This window comes from Acipenser ruthenus, chromosome 8 (genome assembly GCF_902713425.1).
Source record: "Acipenser ruthenus chromosome 8, fAciRut3.2 maternal haplotype, whole genome shotgun sequence".
NCBI classification, from domain to species: domain Eukaryota; kingdom Metazoa; phylum Chordata; class Actinopteri; order Acipenseriformes; family Acipenseridae; genus Acipenser; species Acipenser ruthenus.
In genome coordinates this window covers 2,441,048-2,459,381 of record NC_081196.1, presented here as the reverse complement: position 1 = coordinate 2,459,381, position 18,334 = coordinate 2,441,048, and the positions used below count along the sequence as shown (strand labels likewise).

Genomic DNA, 18,334 nt, shown 5'->3' with positions numbered 1-18,334 from the left:
TTATACTTGATTCAATGTCTGCTTTTTAGAATAATAATAAAAAAGATTATAAAAAAAACGTGTTTGGATTTCTTTAAATTTCTCTATTGTTATAATTTCTGCAAACAGGCCTATTGGTTTGTTGAATTTCAGAGCTTCTAAAAGAAAAAAAAAACCTAACAATAAACGTGGGTCTTCAGTCAGCCCACCCAGTTCATGTATAACATTATTTGACTGATTTAACCAATGGTGTATACTAGGGGTTTACTCCTATAACTAATTGTAAATACCACACTTACCTAACCCAGGTAGCTAATATATATTACACCGAGGATGGGTTCGCATAAAGAATGTGTCTGCATGGTTTCTTATAAGAGAATGTATTGACGTCATGCATAACCATTGACACTGGTTCAATGTGACAACCAGGCCTGCAAGGTGTGTGACGTTAATCTGTAGGGATACCGTTCCACAGTGAGTGGGGCCACTCTGTGGAAATCTGCAAATTGGGCGTCGCAGACTAATCTTAAATATCACAGAAGTTTATTGTCTAACCCGTACAGTACCGTCATTCTATTAAAATCTTCAATTGCTTTTGCTGCGTTTCTGGTCTGATTTGATAACAAAGAAAGACAAAGAAAGAAAGAAAGAAAGAAAGAAAGAAAGAAAGAAAGAAAGAAAAAAGAATCAGCCGTTCCCAAGAACACGGAAAGAGGTCTCCCTTCGTTAATAGCCTCGAGCAGGTAGGCTAGCGAGTGACTGGCTGCCTTGTTCTGCAGTCTGAGATCGAGTACAGAGAGAAGGGGACAGAGGCATTAGGAAAATCGTAAGAGAACAACATATGAAAGAAAAAACACAGGACACTCAACTGGCATTAACGCAATAAAAGCGTATCTGTGAAAATCAGAGATCGCGGCTGGATCAGGCTGTTTCATTGAACGTTGTGTGCTGAAGAAATGAATACATTAAGTGCCGAAGACGCTTATACACACGACCACAACCGCGCGCTCCAGTCTGACCGGCAGCCGGAGTTCACAACACATGTAAACTTTTCAGAATTATCCTTTTTTGTTTAGTTTATATTTTTTCTATTTTTATTTAGTTATTTAGTTTTATTTAGTTATTTAGTTTTAGTTTCGTTTTTTTTATTTTTATTTTTTAAAGCTAGATATATGTTGTCTATCGTTTAAGCCTTCTTGGCAAGGTACCTTTGTAAATGAGAACTTTGGACTGGTTTGCTCATTGTCATTATTAAGTTTGTTTGAATCAAAAGTTGTTATTAGAGTGGTAATCAATGGTTTAAAATCCATTTCCTCAAATCTTAGTGGCGCTAGCAATGTGTTTTTTTTAAAGAAGAATTTTAGTTTTTTGATAGTATTTTATTGAAGAATTTGGAATATGCAAATATTTTAAACAAATCGATAGATTAATTGTGCCCCACCTTGGGCATAAAAAAGATAATATATCTTTCATATATATTTCAAGAATCAGGGCTTAGCTGTTGAGTAAAGTGTTTATCAGTGTTAATAATAATAATAATAATAATAATAATAATAATAATAATAATAATAATAATAATAATAATAATAATAAAAACGTTTTAAATGGTAATCATTTATTTCTATGTAAAAGACCAACACAATGGAGGCTTAAGACTTCCATTACTTTAACATGCGCTCTCATGTAATGGAACTCTTAAGCCCTCATTTTGTAGGTCTTTGACTCGTCTTGATTGAGAGTTTTCACTCTATTTTCCATTCTCTTTCAGCAGATTTCCGCAGTCACGGGAACGGGAGCTCTAGCCTGGGCTCCGGGTCATCTCGTCCATGCATGGTACCCGACCGCGTGCCAGCCTGCCTTGAGCCGCGGGATGAGTACGCAGCACGGTCTCCCAGCAGGGCACCAGAACGCTGCCCGGGCAGAGAGGCCTGGCAAGCACTGCCAAGCAGCGTGCATCGCTGTGTCACTGTGCCTAGCCGTGCTGGTGCTTGGGGGCGCCGCCACAGTTACCTGGTACTTACTGAGTGAGTAACAGCAACCATGGCATCCAAAACCAAAAATATAGTGTATGCACTGGAAAAGAGGTCATTAAACAGGTAGAGCTGTAACCATGCATAATAACATTGTAATGATGTGTAAGTGCACATGTATTTACTAAGTCACTGCTGTGTAAATACACAGTCATTAGACACACTTGTTGTACAGTGTGAGTGTTTAATGTTTGGTGCTGGTATGTCCTCTGGCAGCCTCCTGTTCAGCTGAGAGAATGTATTTCGGAGGATCCTTACGCCTCACGAATGCCTCATACAGTCCAGCTTTGACACACAGAAACACTCCAGATTTCAAGATCCTCGCCAGCACACTTCAGCAGCTGGTAAGCGTTTTTCCTTATAGCATTTGCATTAAATCGACTGTGAGTGTGACATTCATTTAGTACTGTACCCTTCCCCTCACATTAAATAAATGTGTTGCCTTTTGTTACAGTTAAGCAAAGCCTTCCTAAATTCTAAACTGGTTTGGCATTTTCTAAGCGCCAATGTAACATCATTCAGGTAAGGTTTACATTTCTTTAAAAAAAAAAAAAACTGTTTACTAATATAAATGAGTCAGCTGTCCCTTTGGAAATGTATTGGGCTAATGGTCTTGTTTCCCATAAACAATACCATCATTACTGCCCTGAACTACACTGGGCAACACTTTACATTGAGTGTCTCTAATTACTGTGTATACACAGAGGAGTGACTTAGTAAATACATGTGTACTTACACATAAATACAATGTTATTATGCATAGTTATAATGCACTTAATGTGGAAATCTTTGTACATGATATAACCCTAAACCAAAGCCTAACCCTAACCCTAACCCTAACCCTGACCCTAACCCCTCTAACCCTTTTCTGATATAATTGTGCACTTACATATATTGTGGAAAGGATTTACACATTAAGCACATTGTAACTATACATAATAACACTGTAATGATCTGTAAGTACACATTTATTTACTAAGTAGTTACTATGTAAATGCATAGCAATTGGAGACACAATGTAAAGTATTACACTACAACACTACAAACTATCCAAGGTGGTGGATAAATAGCAGATAAATAATGTGCGCAAATAAATGACATGCGATCGCTAATGTCTGTTTCAGATGCAATGTCTAGTAACCACAGCTGTGGTCAAATGTTTTGCATCACCGTATAGAATTAACTCATTTTGCTTCATAAATTCGAATGAAACCTGTTGAACAGTGTGTCATTAACATACTGAATGACATAATGTGTTGTAGTTTTCCATATACTTCAGGAAAAACTGACAAATTGAAAAACGTGAAATTTTAAAATCTAAAATGATCAAATTTATGTTCATATCATCTTTTTTTTCTTAAATTTCCACACATTTAAATCCCCTTAGTAATAAATGATCTTTCCCTTTTCAAATGTTTAAAAAAAAAAAAAAGCCAAACCAGTTTGGATTGATGAATCCCCTTCCCCTTTGTTTTCAGCGAGGGCAGTGTGGTCTCTCACTTTTCTCTCGTGTTTCTTGTGGAGGATGAGGGCCGGCCGGAGCACAGTGCTGCCCCTGCAGCAGACGCTGTGAGTGTGTTGACCAGTCACCTCAGGGAGATGACCTCCTCCCACGGGAACAGCAGCGCTCTCCTTGGACACTACGAAGTGGATGCTGCTTCGCTTGTCCTTTATGGTACTGTGCCACACCCCCACTGGGGTGATAGGGGAACTGGATTAGGGCCTCGCCAGTTCCCGGGTGATTTTAAAGTACTGGCATGCGCCAGGGTGTGTGTCTGGGCTATGGAGGGTGGTATATGCCAGCAGCATGTTGCGGGGCGTGATTGACAGCTGAGGGTCCTATGGGTGTTGTTCGCTGGTTTTATTTGGGTTGGTATAGGTGTTTGATACCTGATGCCTCTGAATTAAATGTTGTGTGTGCATTGTTCCTATCTGAATTTTTTTTTTCTGATGATGGCTTAGAGTAAATAGCTTTGAGAATCTATCCTTATTTGTGACTAGTGCACGGAGCCTGTAAAACTACTCTGTGTGGATCAAGCCTGTGTAGTTTCCTGTGATTTCGATAGTGTTTTTAAACCATGGTGTATCCTTTCTTTACAGAATCAAGTCTTGAGGAATATTTACTGTCTTCACAGGAGGGTGAGTTGCTTGAATCCTAATGATGCAGCCATTTAAGGCTGAAATGACTGTGCATGCCATCTTTTAAATGCATGCTTGTCTCATATTACAGCATGGTTTCTATTGTTCGTTCTATGACGTGGATTTTAAAACATTGACTCCTCTGATCCCTGTTGTGATTTTGTTCTTTTTAGCTTGTGCGGTTGTGGATAACAGGATCAAGTGGCGCGGTCCAGCTGCGTGTCACTGGGAGCTGAGGGCGCCCGCTGGCCAGCTCGTTCAAATCACCATTCAAAACTTTATCATGGACGGGGACTGCCACACAAACTCTATTGCAGTGTATGACTCACTGGTAGCAGGACAAGGACGGCTCATCACAAAGTAAGGGCAAGGGGAGGGGAGCCAAATAGGAGGCCTGTCTCAAATGCATAACATAACATAAGCAGAATATATTAGTAAGGTAGCTGTTAAGTACCTGAAGTGTGAATGTGTTTTCTCTCATGTACAGTACACCTGTTTTTACTGCTCGATGATTCCTCCCTCTCCCAGGGTCTGCTCCTCCAGCCGGCTCGCATCCCTCCAGCCGCTCAGTGTGGTTTCATCAGGAAACGTCATGTTAATCGCTTTCCAATCACAAGAGAAACGCTTCAATGAATTGGAGGCAACAGTGCGATTCATAGATGATGTCAGTAAGTAGATTTATCTTTCCCCCACTCTTACTGTGCAGAGAATGTACAATTTACACTAAGCACAAAAACTGTTTCTGTGATACCACTTTCATTAATCACGCCATATTCTCATTGTGGTTCTAAATTTCATAAAACTTGAACATGTTGCATGTCCCTAAAACGTGATAGAAATCTAAATCTTCAGCACATCGAAACTCCAGCCCACTGTGTGTTGTGCAGAAATCCCACTGGTAGAATATGAATGTGTTATGAATGTCATCAGGAGTACAAAGTCACGTCGATCTGCATGAAGAAGACAAAGGTCTGCTGATAAACCGGTTTCAATCCTCTAAACTTTCAGGTTGTGGAGGCAGGATCACGTCCTTTAATGGATCTCTCTCATCTCCGTTCTACCCCACTTACTATCCACCCAATCGAGACTGTCTGTGGACAATAACTGTGAGTAAATCACCATGCCAGGTTATTTGTTTAACAGTGTGGGCTGAAATCTGAGTAAAACTGAAGAGAGTTGCTTAGTCTGGTAGACAAACATTTGGACAAGTAGCTTTTTCAATGGGCTCCCCAGTAAAGGCACTGCCATGCTGGAGTCATGCGATCAGGAGTGCTGGTTTGAATCCTGGCAGTGCTGAGTTGATGACCTTGGCTGGGGACACACAGGGAGCTCTGCATTGGCCTTTGCACTCCTGTAGATTGGGGAGGAAAAATCGTCGGTGAAAAGCTGACCTCGTTGTGTTTCAATGACCCCCCTACTGGTCAGTTACTAAAGGTCTGCTTTTAAAGGGCGGTGGGGTAACTATACCATATCGTATGCTGTTGATGGACGTGGTTTTTTTTTTTTTTGTAATTGACCTGTGGCAGCATCAGAAGCTTACAGAATACTTGAGACGTTTCAGTTTGTATGGACTGTGCTTTCATGTGTTGTGTATTGAAAGGGATGCCTGATTGTCTGTCTTCTAGTTTTACCTCCTTTGCCCTCCTCGTAGGAGACGGGGCACTTTGTTTCCCAAAGATAATGAGCGGATAAATATTGTCTTCTTTACTGTAGGTCCCTGCTTCTTATCTGCGGATTAGGATTGGATTTGTGACTCTGAACCTTGACGGAGTGCAGTCAGACTGTGATAAAGATTGGGTCTCTGTTAACAGTAAGAGGTAAACCTTGCATAGTCGCATTACTCACTGCGGGCTAATTGAAGTGTATCTCTACCCTATATGACAGTGTTTAAAGCACAGAGTGATTCCTCAAGGGCTTTCACTGCTCATGAGATGAGGGTCAGTTCAGTTGATCTGAGCAATGACATGTTTACAGGCCCATACATTGAAAGGGACGGTTAAACCCTCAAGTTTATCAACAGTGACATACATGTAGGGACAAGTCATTTAAATGGAAATTCAAACCCTAAATGGCTTAGTATTTTACTAAATGTTTAACCAAAAAATGTACAATTTTATCAGGATCTTGCATTGATTTCTATTTTTTTTTACTGTTATACAATTTCTATTGTATATTGTTACACTGTAAATCAATGTGTACGTCGGGTTAAGGAGGAAAAGCACAGATTATAGCCTTAGCCCATCCATAACATGAAAACACTCAATCAAAATTCTAAAGTTAAACTTCAATTTAGTTGCCGTCAACTTAGATCCTTGTAAACGTGACCTTCATTCTAATCCCTATACTCTGAATGAGGCAGCACTGCAGATTTGGTGCTGTGGGGCTCAGTCACAGTCTTGTACCCCTTAAACTCCACAGCTGTGCCCAGGCTCTGATTCAAAGCTGAGGGTTTGCCCTTGCTTTCACTCCTATGCTTTGCTTTGCTTGCTTTCTGAAGCGCTCTTTGTATCTCTGTAGGTACTGCGGTGCGAGTGCAGTGCCCCTGGTGGTGGTGAGCAGCTCCAACATCCTCACTGTTCAATTCCACACAGACTCTGCAGGGACCAGCAGGGGGTTCTTAGCAGAATATTCAAGCTTTGACCCCAAAGACAGTAAGTTCTGTGGTATCCTGTTCCTTACAGTACGTGAAAGGGGAAACTAAAACAGGATGCCAGCAAACCTTTTTAAAACCTTGTAGAGATCACTACATCTCTTTGGGCTAGATCCAGTTTAGAATTGCAATTGGTGTTTTTCCTTTCAGATATAAATCTGCGCTAATGACGATTTGGGTTCAATAGCTTGGAGAATCTGGCCCTGTGTCACACTTGATCATTCCAATATCTGCCTAGTACTTTTTCTAATACGTCTCAAGCCTCATGTCTTGGTAATGTCCTGGTCTGTTTCAATGCCCTAGCTTGCCCAGAGATGCACGCCTGCGGGGACGGCTCCTGTGAGCCCCTCAGCTATAGATGTGACGGCTGGAATGATTGCAGCGACAGGAGTGATGAGCAGAACTGCAGTAAGTACAGCAAAACACTTAGCATGCATTCAGCACCTATACCAGCATGCATTCAGCACCTATACCAGCATGCATTCAGCACCTATACCAGCATGCATTCAGCACCTGTACCAGCATGCATTCAGCACCTGTACCAGCATGCATTCAGCACCTGTACCAGCATGCATTCAGCACCTATACCAGCATGCATTCAGCACCTATGCCAGCATGCATTCAGCACCTATGCCAGCATGCATTTAGCACCTATACCAGCATGCATTCAGCATCCTATACCAGCATGCATTCAGCACCTATGCCAGCATGCATTTAGCACCTATACCAGCATGCATTCAGCACCTATACCAGCATGCATTCAGCACCTATGCCAGCATGCATTCAGCACCTATACCAGCATGCATTCAGCACCTATACCAGCATGCATTCAGCACCTATACCAGCATGCATTCAGCACCTATACCAGCATGCATTCAGCACCTATACCAGCATGCATTCAGCACCTATACCAGCATGCATTCAGCACCCAGCATACATTCAGCACCTATACCAGCATGCATTCAGCACCTATGCCAGCATACATTCAGCACCTATACCAGCATGCATTCAGCACCTATACCAGCATGCATTCAGCACCTATACCAGCATACATTCAGCACCTATACCAGCATGCATTCAGCACCTATACCAGCATGCATTCAGCACCTATACCAGCATGCATTCAGCACCTATACCAGCATGCATTCAGCACCTATACCAGCATGCATTCAGCACCTATGTCAGCATGCATTCAGCACCTATACCAGCATGCATTCAGCACCCAGCATACATTCAGCACCTATACCAGCATGCATTCAGCACCTATGCCAGCATGCATTCAGCACCTATACCAGCATGCATTCAGCACCTATACCAGCATGCATTCAGCACCTATACCAGCATGCATTCAGCACCTATACCAGCATGCATTCAGCACCTATACCAGCATGCATTCAGCACCTATACCAGCATGCATTCAGCACCTATACCAGCATGCATTCAGCACCTATACCAGCATGCATTCAGCACCTATACCAGCATACATTCAGCACCCAGCATACATTCAGCACCTATAACAGCATACATTGAGCACCTATACTAGACCTACACATATACAGTAGAACAAATGAAATCTATATTGCAATGCATGACCCCAAAGCAAATGAGCAGTAAATACAATGTGTTTCTCTCCAAATTAGAAATGTAAAAAGCTCAGTCCAAGGCTAACCCTATACTGGACCCTCTAGCACTTTATTGAAATCTTTGTGTAAATTCCAGAAGATGTCTTTTATCTGAACACCCGAGGCAGAGTGCCCTATCCTACCCTATGAGAAGTGCACTTCTCTGACCTCCTTGCTGTATCCCCTCCGATATTCCCTTCCTCAAAGAAATGCAAAAACAGTGTAGACTGGGGAACAATGAAATAGCCTTTGCTGCCTCACGGTGCCTTTGTAAATGCTGGTAACTATGAATGAGTCCTGTTCATTTCAGCGTGTCCTGGAGGGCTGTTCAAGTGTACGAGTGGCGAGTGTGTGCCTAGCACGCTGTTCTGTGATGGGACACCAGACTGCAAGGATGAGAGTGACGAGAACAGCTGTATCGGAAAGGGTAAGAGAGCAGACTCGCCTCTTAAGAAAGCAACTACATAGTTATATGATCTGCAGAAATACTCCATTGTGCATACGCTGTAAGGAAAGACATTAATCCACAAACTGTAAAAACTGAAAATCTGAGGTGATGATGTTGACTCTCGTTCACTCCAGGCTTCTGTGCTTTTACCCAGGTCATAATCGTAGGGAGATTCCTACACAGAAACAGCAGAGGAAGAAAGACTCCTCATTATTATTATTATTATTATTATTATTATTATTATTATTATTATTATTATTATTATTATTATTATACTGGGCTATTATAAGTAATGCTTTCCATCAGAGGGATTCAGTGCTACGAGCTTAGGAACCACAAGCTAATTCTTTATTGATTGAGCTACACAGAGAATTCAGTAGTAGCAATAGTAGCATTACTGCCATTATAGTTCCTTTTGCAGCTTTGAACATCAAAGTCCAATATGGAATTTGTTAGCAATACGTCACAACACCTTAAATAAACTTTCTTACTGCAGTGGATCCTCTCCTTGTGCTCCTATGAAGTGTGGTTTAAATCCCATGCAGATCACAATGACACTCCAGATTCATCTCCTCCTTCCTCCACAGAGGGGGCCTGCACACCCAATGCCTTCCTCTGTAACGACAGGAAGTGCATTGCTAAACCGAACGCCCAGTGCGACGTTGTTGTGGACTGTCCCGACTCCAGCGACGAACAACGTCAAATAACTAGCCTCCTTACCAGCAACAGTGTGGTCCTCCTACAGTATTAGTCGCTCTGCCGCTGGGATTGTTCAAACCTGAAGATTATGTTAAAACACGGCGAGGCAAAGGTGGGCATGCAGCTCCTGACACCAACAATAAGACACCAAACCCTGATCCACAAGAGAATTTGAAGCATATACGGGAGGTGCTGAAAATCAAGGTCAGGACATTAGGTCTAGAAACAAAAATGCTGTCTGAGCTGACTATTCAATAGTGATTGGATGTTAAACAGACAGCAGCCGCTGTCTTCAGAAAGACACTTTAATCCCAGCCTTGGTCAAGACCTTCACATTCATTGCCATTGAGATCCAGACCTTCATAGAGTGCCATCTGAATTTAGGGTTAACTTCGAGAGATCTTTCAGAATGAGTGGCAAACATTAATGCCTACGCCCTAGAAAACATAAACCACGTCTTCCTCTGACACCCAGCGGCTGTATTTTCATTGTGTTCAGTGACGTTAATAAAGGGATCAGTTTTACTAAGTTTTTGAAGAGATTCCTGGAACTGAAATTTGAATTCATGTTCTTGCCAAGCCAGTGTCCCAGTCCTGACATTCAATAGCGTTGTTGACACAAGTGTATAGATATCATATGTATAGCTCCCTGGTAAACCAGCTGGCCTACACCCCTATTGTAACTAAACCCTCAGTGACACACATCGTTTGACAAAATGGGTGCCAGCATACAGCCCTGATAATATAATAGCGATCTGTCCACAGGACCCTCAGTATTGCAGGTATTTCTAACAAGGCGGTATCCTGTTTCCCGGATCTCTCCTGCCATAATTACACCACAGTAACATACCAGGGAATATCATAGCAGCTCCGTCGCCAACGGTTTTCTAAAAGGAATATTCAGGATCATTTATTATTTAATTTGCGTCTCGTCAAGTGTACATTTATCTCACGGCTGCTGCTTCTATTCACTTTGTTTTACAATCGAATCATAATCTAATGGGTATCAGAAGCAGTGACCAGTTTTTCGTTTCTTTTGAAGTTGGTAATACAAGTTTATTAAGGCATATATAGAGTTTATCTATCTATCTATCTATCTATCTATCTATCTATCTATCTATCTACCTATCTATCTATCCATCTATCTACTGTAAATACTGAATTTCCCAACATGGAGGTACTTCTAGGCTTTTGATGCCCGAGTAACTACACTCATTTATTTCTATTTAAATCTGTTAATGTGCTTGTGATGTCATTTTCAAATAGTTAATGATGTAACAATCTACTATATCAGTATATGAAAGCTGGACTCATCTGGGGCCTGCTCAGAAGAGGTTGCAGAAGTGTGGCGAGGTCAATGCCAATGTTGTGTCTCCCTCTGATCTGAATTTCATTGCATCTTTGCAATCTGTTGTTATGCGAAATACCACCTGTAACCTACATGTGTTTGTAATCTATAGTGTATAGTACAGCACACACACCTACAGTACATCTCATAATCAATGGTGCGGTCGCGCTGGCACACCGTCCCGGTACTCTTTTCTATAGACAGCAGTGGTGCGGTCGCGCTGGAACACCGTCCTGGTACTCTTTTCTATAGACAGCAGTGGTGCGGTCACGCTGGCACACCGTCCCGGTACTCTTTTCTATAGACAGCAGTGGTGCGGTCACGCTGGCACACCGTCCCGGTACTCTTTTTCTATAGACAGCAGTGGTGCGGTCGCGCTGGAACACCGTCCTGGTACTCTTTTCTATAGACAGCAGTGGTGCGGTCGCGCTGGAACACCGTCCCGGTACTCTTTTCTATAGACAGCAGTGGTGCGGTCGTGCTGGAACACCGTCCCGGTACTCTTTTCTATAGACAGCAGTGGTGCGGTCACGCTGGCACACCGTCCCGGTACTCTTTTCTATAGACAGCAGTGGTGTGGTCGCGCTGGCACACCGTCCCGGTACTCTTTTCTATAGACAGCAGTGGTGCGGTCGCGCTGGCACACCGTCCCGGTACTCTTCTCTATAGACAGCAGTGGTGCGGTCGTGCTGGCACACCGTCCCGGTACTCTTCTCTATAGACAGCAGTGGTGCGGTCGTGCTGGCACACCGTCCCGGTACTCTTCTCTATAGACAGCAGTGGTGCGGTCGCGCTGGCACACCGTCCCGGTACTCTTTTCTATAGACAGCAGTGGTGCGGTCGCGCTGGCACACCGTCCCGGTACTCTTTTCTATAGACAGCAGTGGTGCGGTCGCGCTGGCACACCGTCCCGGTACTCTTTTCTATAGACAGCAGTGGTGCGGTCGCGCTGGAACACCGTCCCGGTACTCTTTTCTATAGACAGCAGTGGTGCGGTCACGCTGGCACACCGTCCCGGTACTCTTTTCTATAGACAGCAGTGGTGTGGTCGCGCTGGCACACCGTCCCGGTACTCTTTTCTATAGACAGCAGTGGTGCGGTCGTGCTGGAACACCGTCCCGGTACTCTTTTCTATAGGCAGCAGTGGTGCGGTCGTGCTGGCACACCGTCCCGGTACTCTTTTCTATAGACAGCAGTGGTGCGGTCGCGCTGGCACACCGTCCCGGTACTCTTTTCTATAGACAGCAGTGGTGCGGTCGCGCTGGAACTCGTATAATAGACAAGCTAAGTCACATGATTCAGTGAGTCAGTAGTGCTCTTGATACAATGAAGAGATAATTTTCTTTTACTAACTACTTTTAAGAAGGCTAAAAATCCTGACAAAGGCGACAGCAACAGTGCATCGACTACGAGTGAGGACACACTCACACACACACACACACACACACACAGACACACATACACACTGACACACACACACACACTGACACTGACACGCACACACAGACACACACACACACACACACACACACACACTGACACACACACACACACACACACACACTGACACTGACACACACACACTGACACACACACACATACACTGACAAGATGGAGAAAGACACTTTATGGAAATACTTACAAATGAGTTAAATGCATTACCTATTACATGTGTTACTAGAGGTTCAGTATATCATATAAAATGGGAATTGATATAAAAATCTTGTTTAATAAAATCTGTATTTTAGTGGCGTTCCGGTCCCTTCAGGTTGAGGACTGCACCTCTGTTCATGATACAATCAGTGAGGTCAGCTGATCCTCCCCTTGTCTGTTAAACCTGTTCGGTTTCTGATTCGGGTGCCTCAATCTCACATGAACAATGCAGGGAGTGCGATACTGCCACTGTGCTCCCAGGCTCTGCGAGCAAGGCAGGCTGTATAATCTGTTATATCTTGACAGTCACCACCAGCCTCCCCAGTGAATGTATGACTCAGCGAAGAGAAACTGTGTTGCAATTGTACTCCACTGTGGAGCTGTGCACAGCACTGCGGCTTTCATCATAGGAACTTGACTGCAGCTCGCATTTGCTGCCCTGCAGACAATGGCCATTCTGTGCACCGTAATAATGTAGGTCACAATCTAAACCAGGGCGACCTGACGTGCTTGCAGAAAGAAAAGCATGCAGATTGAGGAGAGAGTATTATATTTATATAATAGTTTGTGTTTGTGTTTTATAAGGGGAACAATAGGTCTAATAAATAAAATAATACATACAATTTTTGTCAGGACTTTTTTTATGTTTATGATACCTACTTAACAGAAAAACTGCAGGTGATTTTTTTTAAGTAAGATTCCAGCAGCATTTGAGGTGTTGCTGTTTGTATAACAAGACCCAGCTCTGAATACCAGCCTGTCCCTGTATGCACCGTGTTCTCTCCCCAGGCTGCGGCCGTCGCCCTGTCCTGCACAGTCGCATCGTCGGGGGCACCAGCGCGGGGCCGGGGGAGTGGCCTTGGCAGGTGAGCCTTCACTTCCGTCAGCGGGGGCATATCTGCGGGGCCTCGCTCATCAGCCAGCGCTGGATCATATCAGCTTCCCACTGCTTCCAGGACTCCGGCGCGAGCAGGTACGCTCCAGCATCACCTCCAGCGGACTGAAGCAGTATAGAAAGGCACTGCCGCGCTCCCAGTTCTGCAGGAGCACTGATTCTGTACTGCGGTGCTGCAGCACAGTGTGGGTGTACTTGTGTGTCAGAGCTACATTCTCTATGCTATTAACTCCAAGTGCCTTATTTTACATGTACAGCTCTGGCCAAAAGTGTTGCATCGCCCTGTAGAATGAACTCATTGTGCTTCATAAAGTCGAATGAAACCTGCTGGATAATGTTACATTAGCATACTGAATTACATACCGTTTTGTAGTTTTCCATATAAATAAATTGAAAAAGGTGACATTTCAAAATCTAAAATCTCCGGTAGACTTTTGCAATATGATTTTGTAGTTTATTTGATTAGATGATGTTAAGTAAAAGATCTAAATTATGTTCATATAGTTTTTTTTTTCTTTTTTTAAATCCTAAAATTCTAGGTGATGCAAAACTTTTGGCCATAGCTGTACTATGGAGTCGGCAATTTGCGGGAAATATAGGCCTCTCTAAAATAAAAATACCAATTACTTTTTGACAAATACTAAAATATAAATGTCATTTTCTGAAGTGTATTACAATACTCCAGTGAGTTACAGACAATCGGAGACGGCGCACAAGCCCCTAAATGAATTTCTGGTGTGGTCACTTTTTTAGTTTGTCCACTCTGTAAACAAATGCATCACTGACGGTTTGGAGCAAAGAGCTTTGAGTATGTAGCCCTTGAACTCTATCCAGCATGAAGCCTTACTGATCTGACCCGCGTGTTGCAGGTACTCCAGTCCCTCTCTGTGGTCCGCGGTGATTGGCACACACTCACAGAATCTAACGGCCCCCAAGCCAGTCACACAGGCGATCAAGCGCATCATCACCCATGGGCGCTATGATGACGTGTCGCTGGACTATGATGTCGCTTTGCTGGAACTGGCAGCCCCCGTGGTGTACAATGATAATATTCAGGCTATATGTCTACCGGCAGCCACACACGTGTTCCCCGTTGGGCAACGCTGCTTCATAACAGGCTGGGGACTGCTCAAGGAAGAGGGTAAGGGAGTCTTTCTTCATTTATTACCCAGTTTTACAGCCTTTTTACAGTATTTATTTATTTATCTTTTTTTAATTTAGAGGGCCCAATTATTTTACCCCCAATTATTTTCTCCCCAGTTCAGAGTGTCCAATTATTTTTCCCCCTTGCCACAGCAATTCCCCACACAGCTCAGGAGAACTGGGCTTCCTCCGATCCCACGACCCAGCCAGCTTCCTTTTTCACCCAGGAACTCGAGAGCGGATGTCAGCGAGGCCAGCCCTGCAGATGTCTGCCTGAGTTCACTGGGCGCCTGGCCAGTAGGGTCCGCTGTAGCGGGATGAGGAGAAACAGTCCCTGATGGTTTTGCCTCCCTTACCCGTAGGAGCGCCAGAGCCAGTTTTTATACAAGAGAAGTCTTATACAAATAACTTCAGATAAGAATGCTGTACAGTGTAGCACGTTCCTTTGTGGTCAAGTTACTTTTCCCCCTATACCAGGAAAGTACATTATGATTTTATATTCTTTTAAAAGGGCATCTGAATCATTGAGAGAAATAAGAAACACAGGCTTATCTTGAAACTGGTATTAATAGCTGTTAATTCTGCATTTGTACATTGCACTGTTGCGTTTACAATTTCCATTTGCAATTTCCTGTGCATGCAGAAAGCAGAACTCTGTGTAAACGCAACCTCTAATGTACTCCTTAACATCTTGTTTTATTTCCTGATCCTGATTTTCATATGACTGGGTGTTACGCTTTACAGTGGAACCTCTTATTATCCAAACTAATGGCAGCAGGGGACTGTTTGCAAACTGATGGGTTCAGACGAGTAAGTAAAAAAGCGATAGGGGGCTATTTGTTCAGCTTATTTTTCTTTTCTTGAGAGAAACGAAACGCAATACGTGCCCGGTTGCCAGAGGGGCTGTTTGGATAACAGAGGCGTTTACAGAATGATGACAATGTGATTCTTCTCTTCATTATAGGTGCACCTCCGGTGGTACTGCAGCAAGCCCCAGTGATGATCATCAACCAGACCATGTGTAACCGATACCTGGGAAACGCCCTGAGCCCCAGAATGCTGTGTGCGGGGTACCTGAGCGGGGGGGTCGATGCCTGCCAGGTACAGAACCAGGGTCTTTGTGCTCACCTGTGCAAGGGAAGGGCTGGATGTCACTGCCCATTCCAGTCCTCAATTTAACATGAGTCCGGGCGCAATAGCGATGGGCTTAGTTTCAGGTTCCTACACTCACCTAAGGGTGTATCGCTCACTGTCAGAATACTGCTAAAGATTGTCTGCCCACCTCACAGTCCCAGAGCAGATGAGGCTCAAGCTATTGTCTAGAGAGCTGTACAGTATATGATGTGATAGGGGAGGGGATAGGAGCGGCGATTCGAGGTCTCGTTATGAATTTGTTCATTAGGGCTCCCCTGCGGTTGATTCAGTCAAGGACGAGTCATGCAGTCTGGAGCTCACGGGTTTGGATAATCAGAGTCTTGTTTCCTTCTCTTCTCTGATTGCAGGGGGACTCTGGAGGGCCCCTTGCCTGTGAGGCTCCTTCGGGGAGCTGGTTCCTGGCTGGGATCGTGAGCTGGGGAGAGGGCTGTGCTCGGTGGCACCGCCCGGGCGTGTACACGAGGTTAACGAAGTTCCAGGAGTGGATACAGGAGCAGACTGAGAGCTGACACCTCTGCTGTGTTAAACCAGACCCCCTTTAGGAACTGCTGCAAAAAAACAACGAGAGCTGTTTACAGTTGAAGGAACAACTGAGCCAAATCAGTGCAGGCTGTCGTCCAGAGCTGTCAATAGCTGCATCCGTTGGGTTGAGCAGTGATGTCTCTTCATTTCTCTTAAAGGAGCAGTGATGTCTCTTCATTTCTCTTAAAGGAGCAGTGATGTCTCTTCATTTCTCTTAAAGGAGCAGTGATGTCTCTTCATTTCTCTTAAAGGAGCAGTGATGTCTCTTCATTTCTCTTAAAGGGTGTCTTCACACATGTTTCGTTTGGGCTGATTTTTTCCGGTTCAGTTAGTTTTACTCGAATCAAACCGAGTCCTTCTCAAGAGGTGGTCTCGGTCCATTTGGGCAAAAGGACTTTGGTTTGTGTGTTTCAGTGCAATGTGAAAGCACAGTCAGTTCAGAAGTGAACCAGCAAAAAGAACTGAGTCCTTTGGAAGTGAACCAAGTTCTTTTGCACTGAGGTGTGTACAGTATGTCAATACAAAAGGACCTGAGTTATTTTCCTCCAGAGTTTGTTTCCAAGTGAACTCAGTTTGGTTTGTTTAGAAACTAAACATCTGTGAAAAGCTCCCCCCCCCCAACCAAAACGCCAGTGAATTAGTGAAGGGCTCTTACACAAGAAAATATACAGCTTTTACAAACTGCTGTCAGCACAGCCTAGCAGTGTATTAACCAAATGATACCTCGTTTCCATGAGCATGGACTGAGCGCCAGTCCGCCCTGACCTTGTTCTCCTGCATTGCTTCTGAACCCCTACTGATATTCTACCGGAGTTGAGTGAAAAGACTCTGTTTGCATGCAAAGGCGAGTTTGCCACCGATGTTGCCGGTTCTTTCCCAGCAAACCAAAACTAAGAGCTAGTTTCCAAATAATATTACGTTTCACTGTCACATTCTTCACTGTGCTATTTACTGCACTTTCCGTTGGCTTTTTATAGTAAAAGAGGATAACTTGTGTTTTCTTAATTAGGTATATAACAAAAACAACAACAACAACAAAACATGCTGCATTGCTGCATGGAAACAGATTAACAGCACAGAGTTCTGTACGACACTGTCTCTATATTACCACTAGAGGGAGCTCATCTACTGCAAGCCTCACTGGTGTTCTGAACATGAGGGGGGAAACTGTTGCACAGTACTTGTGCAGATACCTTTTTTCATACGTATTATTTTATACATTGAAATGGAATTGCAGGATGTGTATGTGTGCACCATAATAAGTTAGACAGTAATTAAATTCCTCATTACAGAGAGATATTAATGAATGTTATAATATTGTAAGCCATGCAGATATGAGAAGAATATATGATTCCTGAAGCAATGATCATTCTGTTTAACTTCAGCGCAGTCCATAAGCAACTGATAAAAGAATCCACCGTGTTGAAGACCCGGGACACAGTATTGTACACAGCATACACAAACAGACAGACCCCACTCTGCAAAGAACACAGAAACACTGGGCTACATCCCACCATACCTTTCTAATATTACTACATATGAGTTCAATAAGCAAGTCATGTTATAGGATTGATTACATCATCATCATCATCATCATTATCATTATTATTATTATTATTACTCAAATATCCAGACTTGCTCCAGATAGACCTTACCTGCACATATTAGTAACAGCCACTAGATGGCATGCTTTCACCTTAAAAAACAAGATACAAAATACAGTCGGACCTACACGCCTTATGCAGGCTTTACACGAATAGGTGGAATTTCTTAACCAGGTAGGGATAATTTTGGTTGCATGACTTATTTGTCATTTTTAATCCATCTGAGTATCAATCGAGATATTTTTGTTCAGTTTCCTTGTGGCAGAAGGTCTGACAATGTGTTCTATTGTTTTATATATAGTAAGGATTAAAACATACCATATATAATGTTTAAAACTGTACAATGATGGGGAAATGCAACAGTGTCATTGTAACAGGCGGTAACTTTCTGTGAACTAGACAGTTAATCAGTCTCTTCCAAATCAAGAATAGTTCTAGCAATCAAAAA

General features: G+C 43.3%; 1 protein-coding gene across 2 annotated transcripts; it reads left to right on the top strand.

The window, feature by feature from the left end:
- The first annotated feature begins 517 nt into the window (after positions 1–517).
- On the top strand, positions 518–16,767 carry LOC117407156 (suppressor of tumorigenicity 14 protein-like). Of its 2 annotated transcripts, XM_059028016.1 has the most exons (17): positions 518–1,022; positions 1,751–2,003; positions 2,226–2,353; positions 2,464–2,531; positions 3,488–3,684; positions 4,110–4,148; positions 4,322–4,508; positions 4,677–4,816; positions 5,157–5,254; positions 5,862–5,965; positions 6,666–6,799; positions 7,102–7,206; positions 8,731–8,847; positions 13,357–13,540; positions 14,332–14,603; positions 15,570–15,706; positions 16,108–16,767. In XM_059028016.1, the coding sequence occupies exons 1-17, from the start codon at positions 936–938 to the stop codon at positions 16,267–16,269; spliced, it is 2,412 nt and encodes an 803-aa protein (XP_058883999.1). In that variant the 5' UTR covers positions 518–935; the 3' UTR covers positions 16,270–16,767. The 2 variants fall into 2 exon arrangements, with proteins under 2 accessions (XP_058883999.1, XP_058884000.1); XM_059028017.1 differs by lacking the exon at positions 8,731–8,847 and having other exon boundaries at positions 16,108–16,766.
- The last annotated feature ends 1,567 nt before the right edge of the window (positions 16,768–18,334 follow it).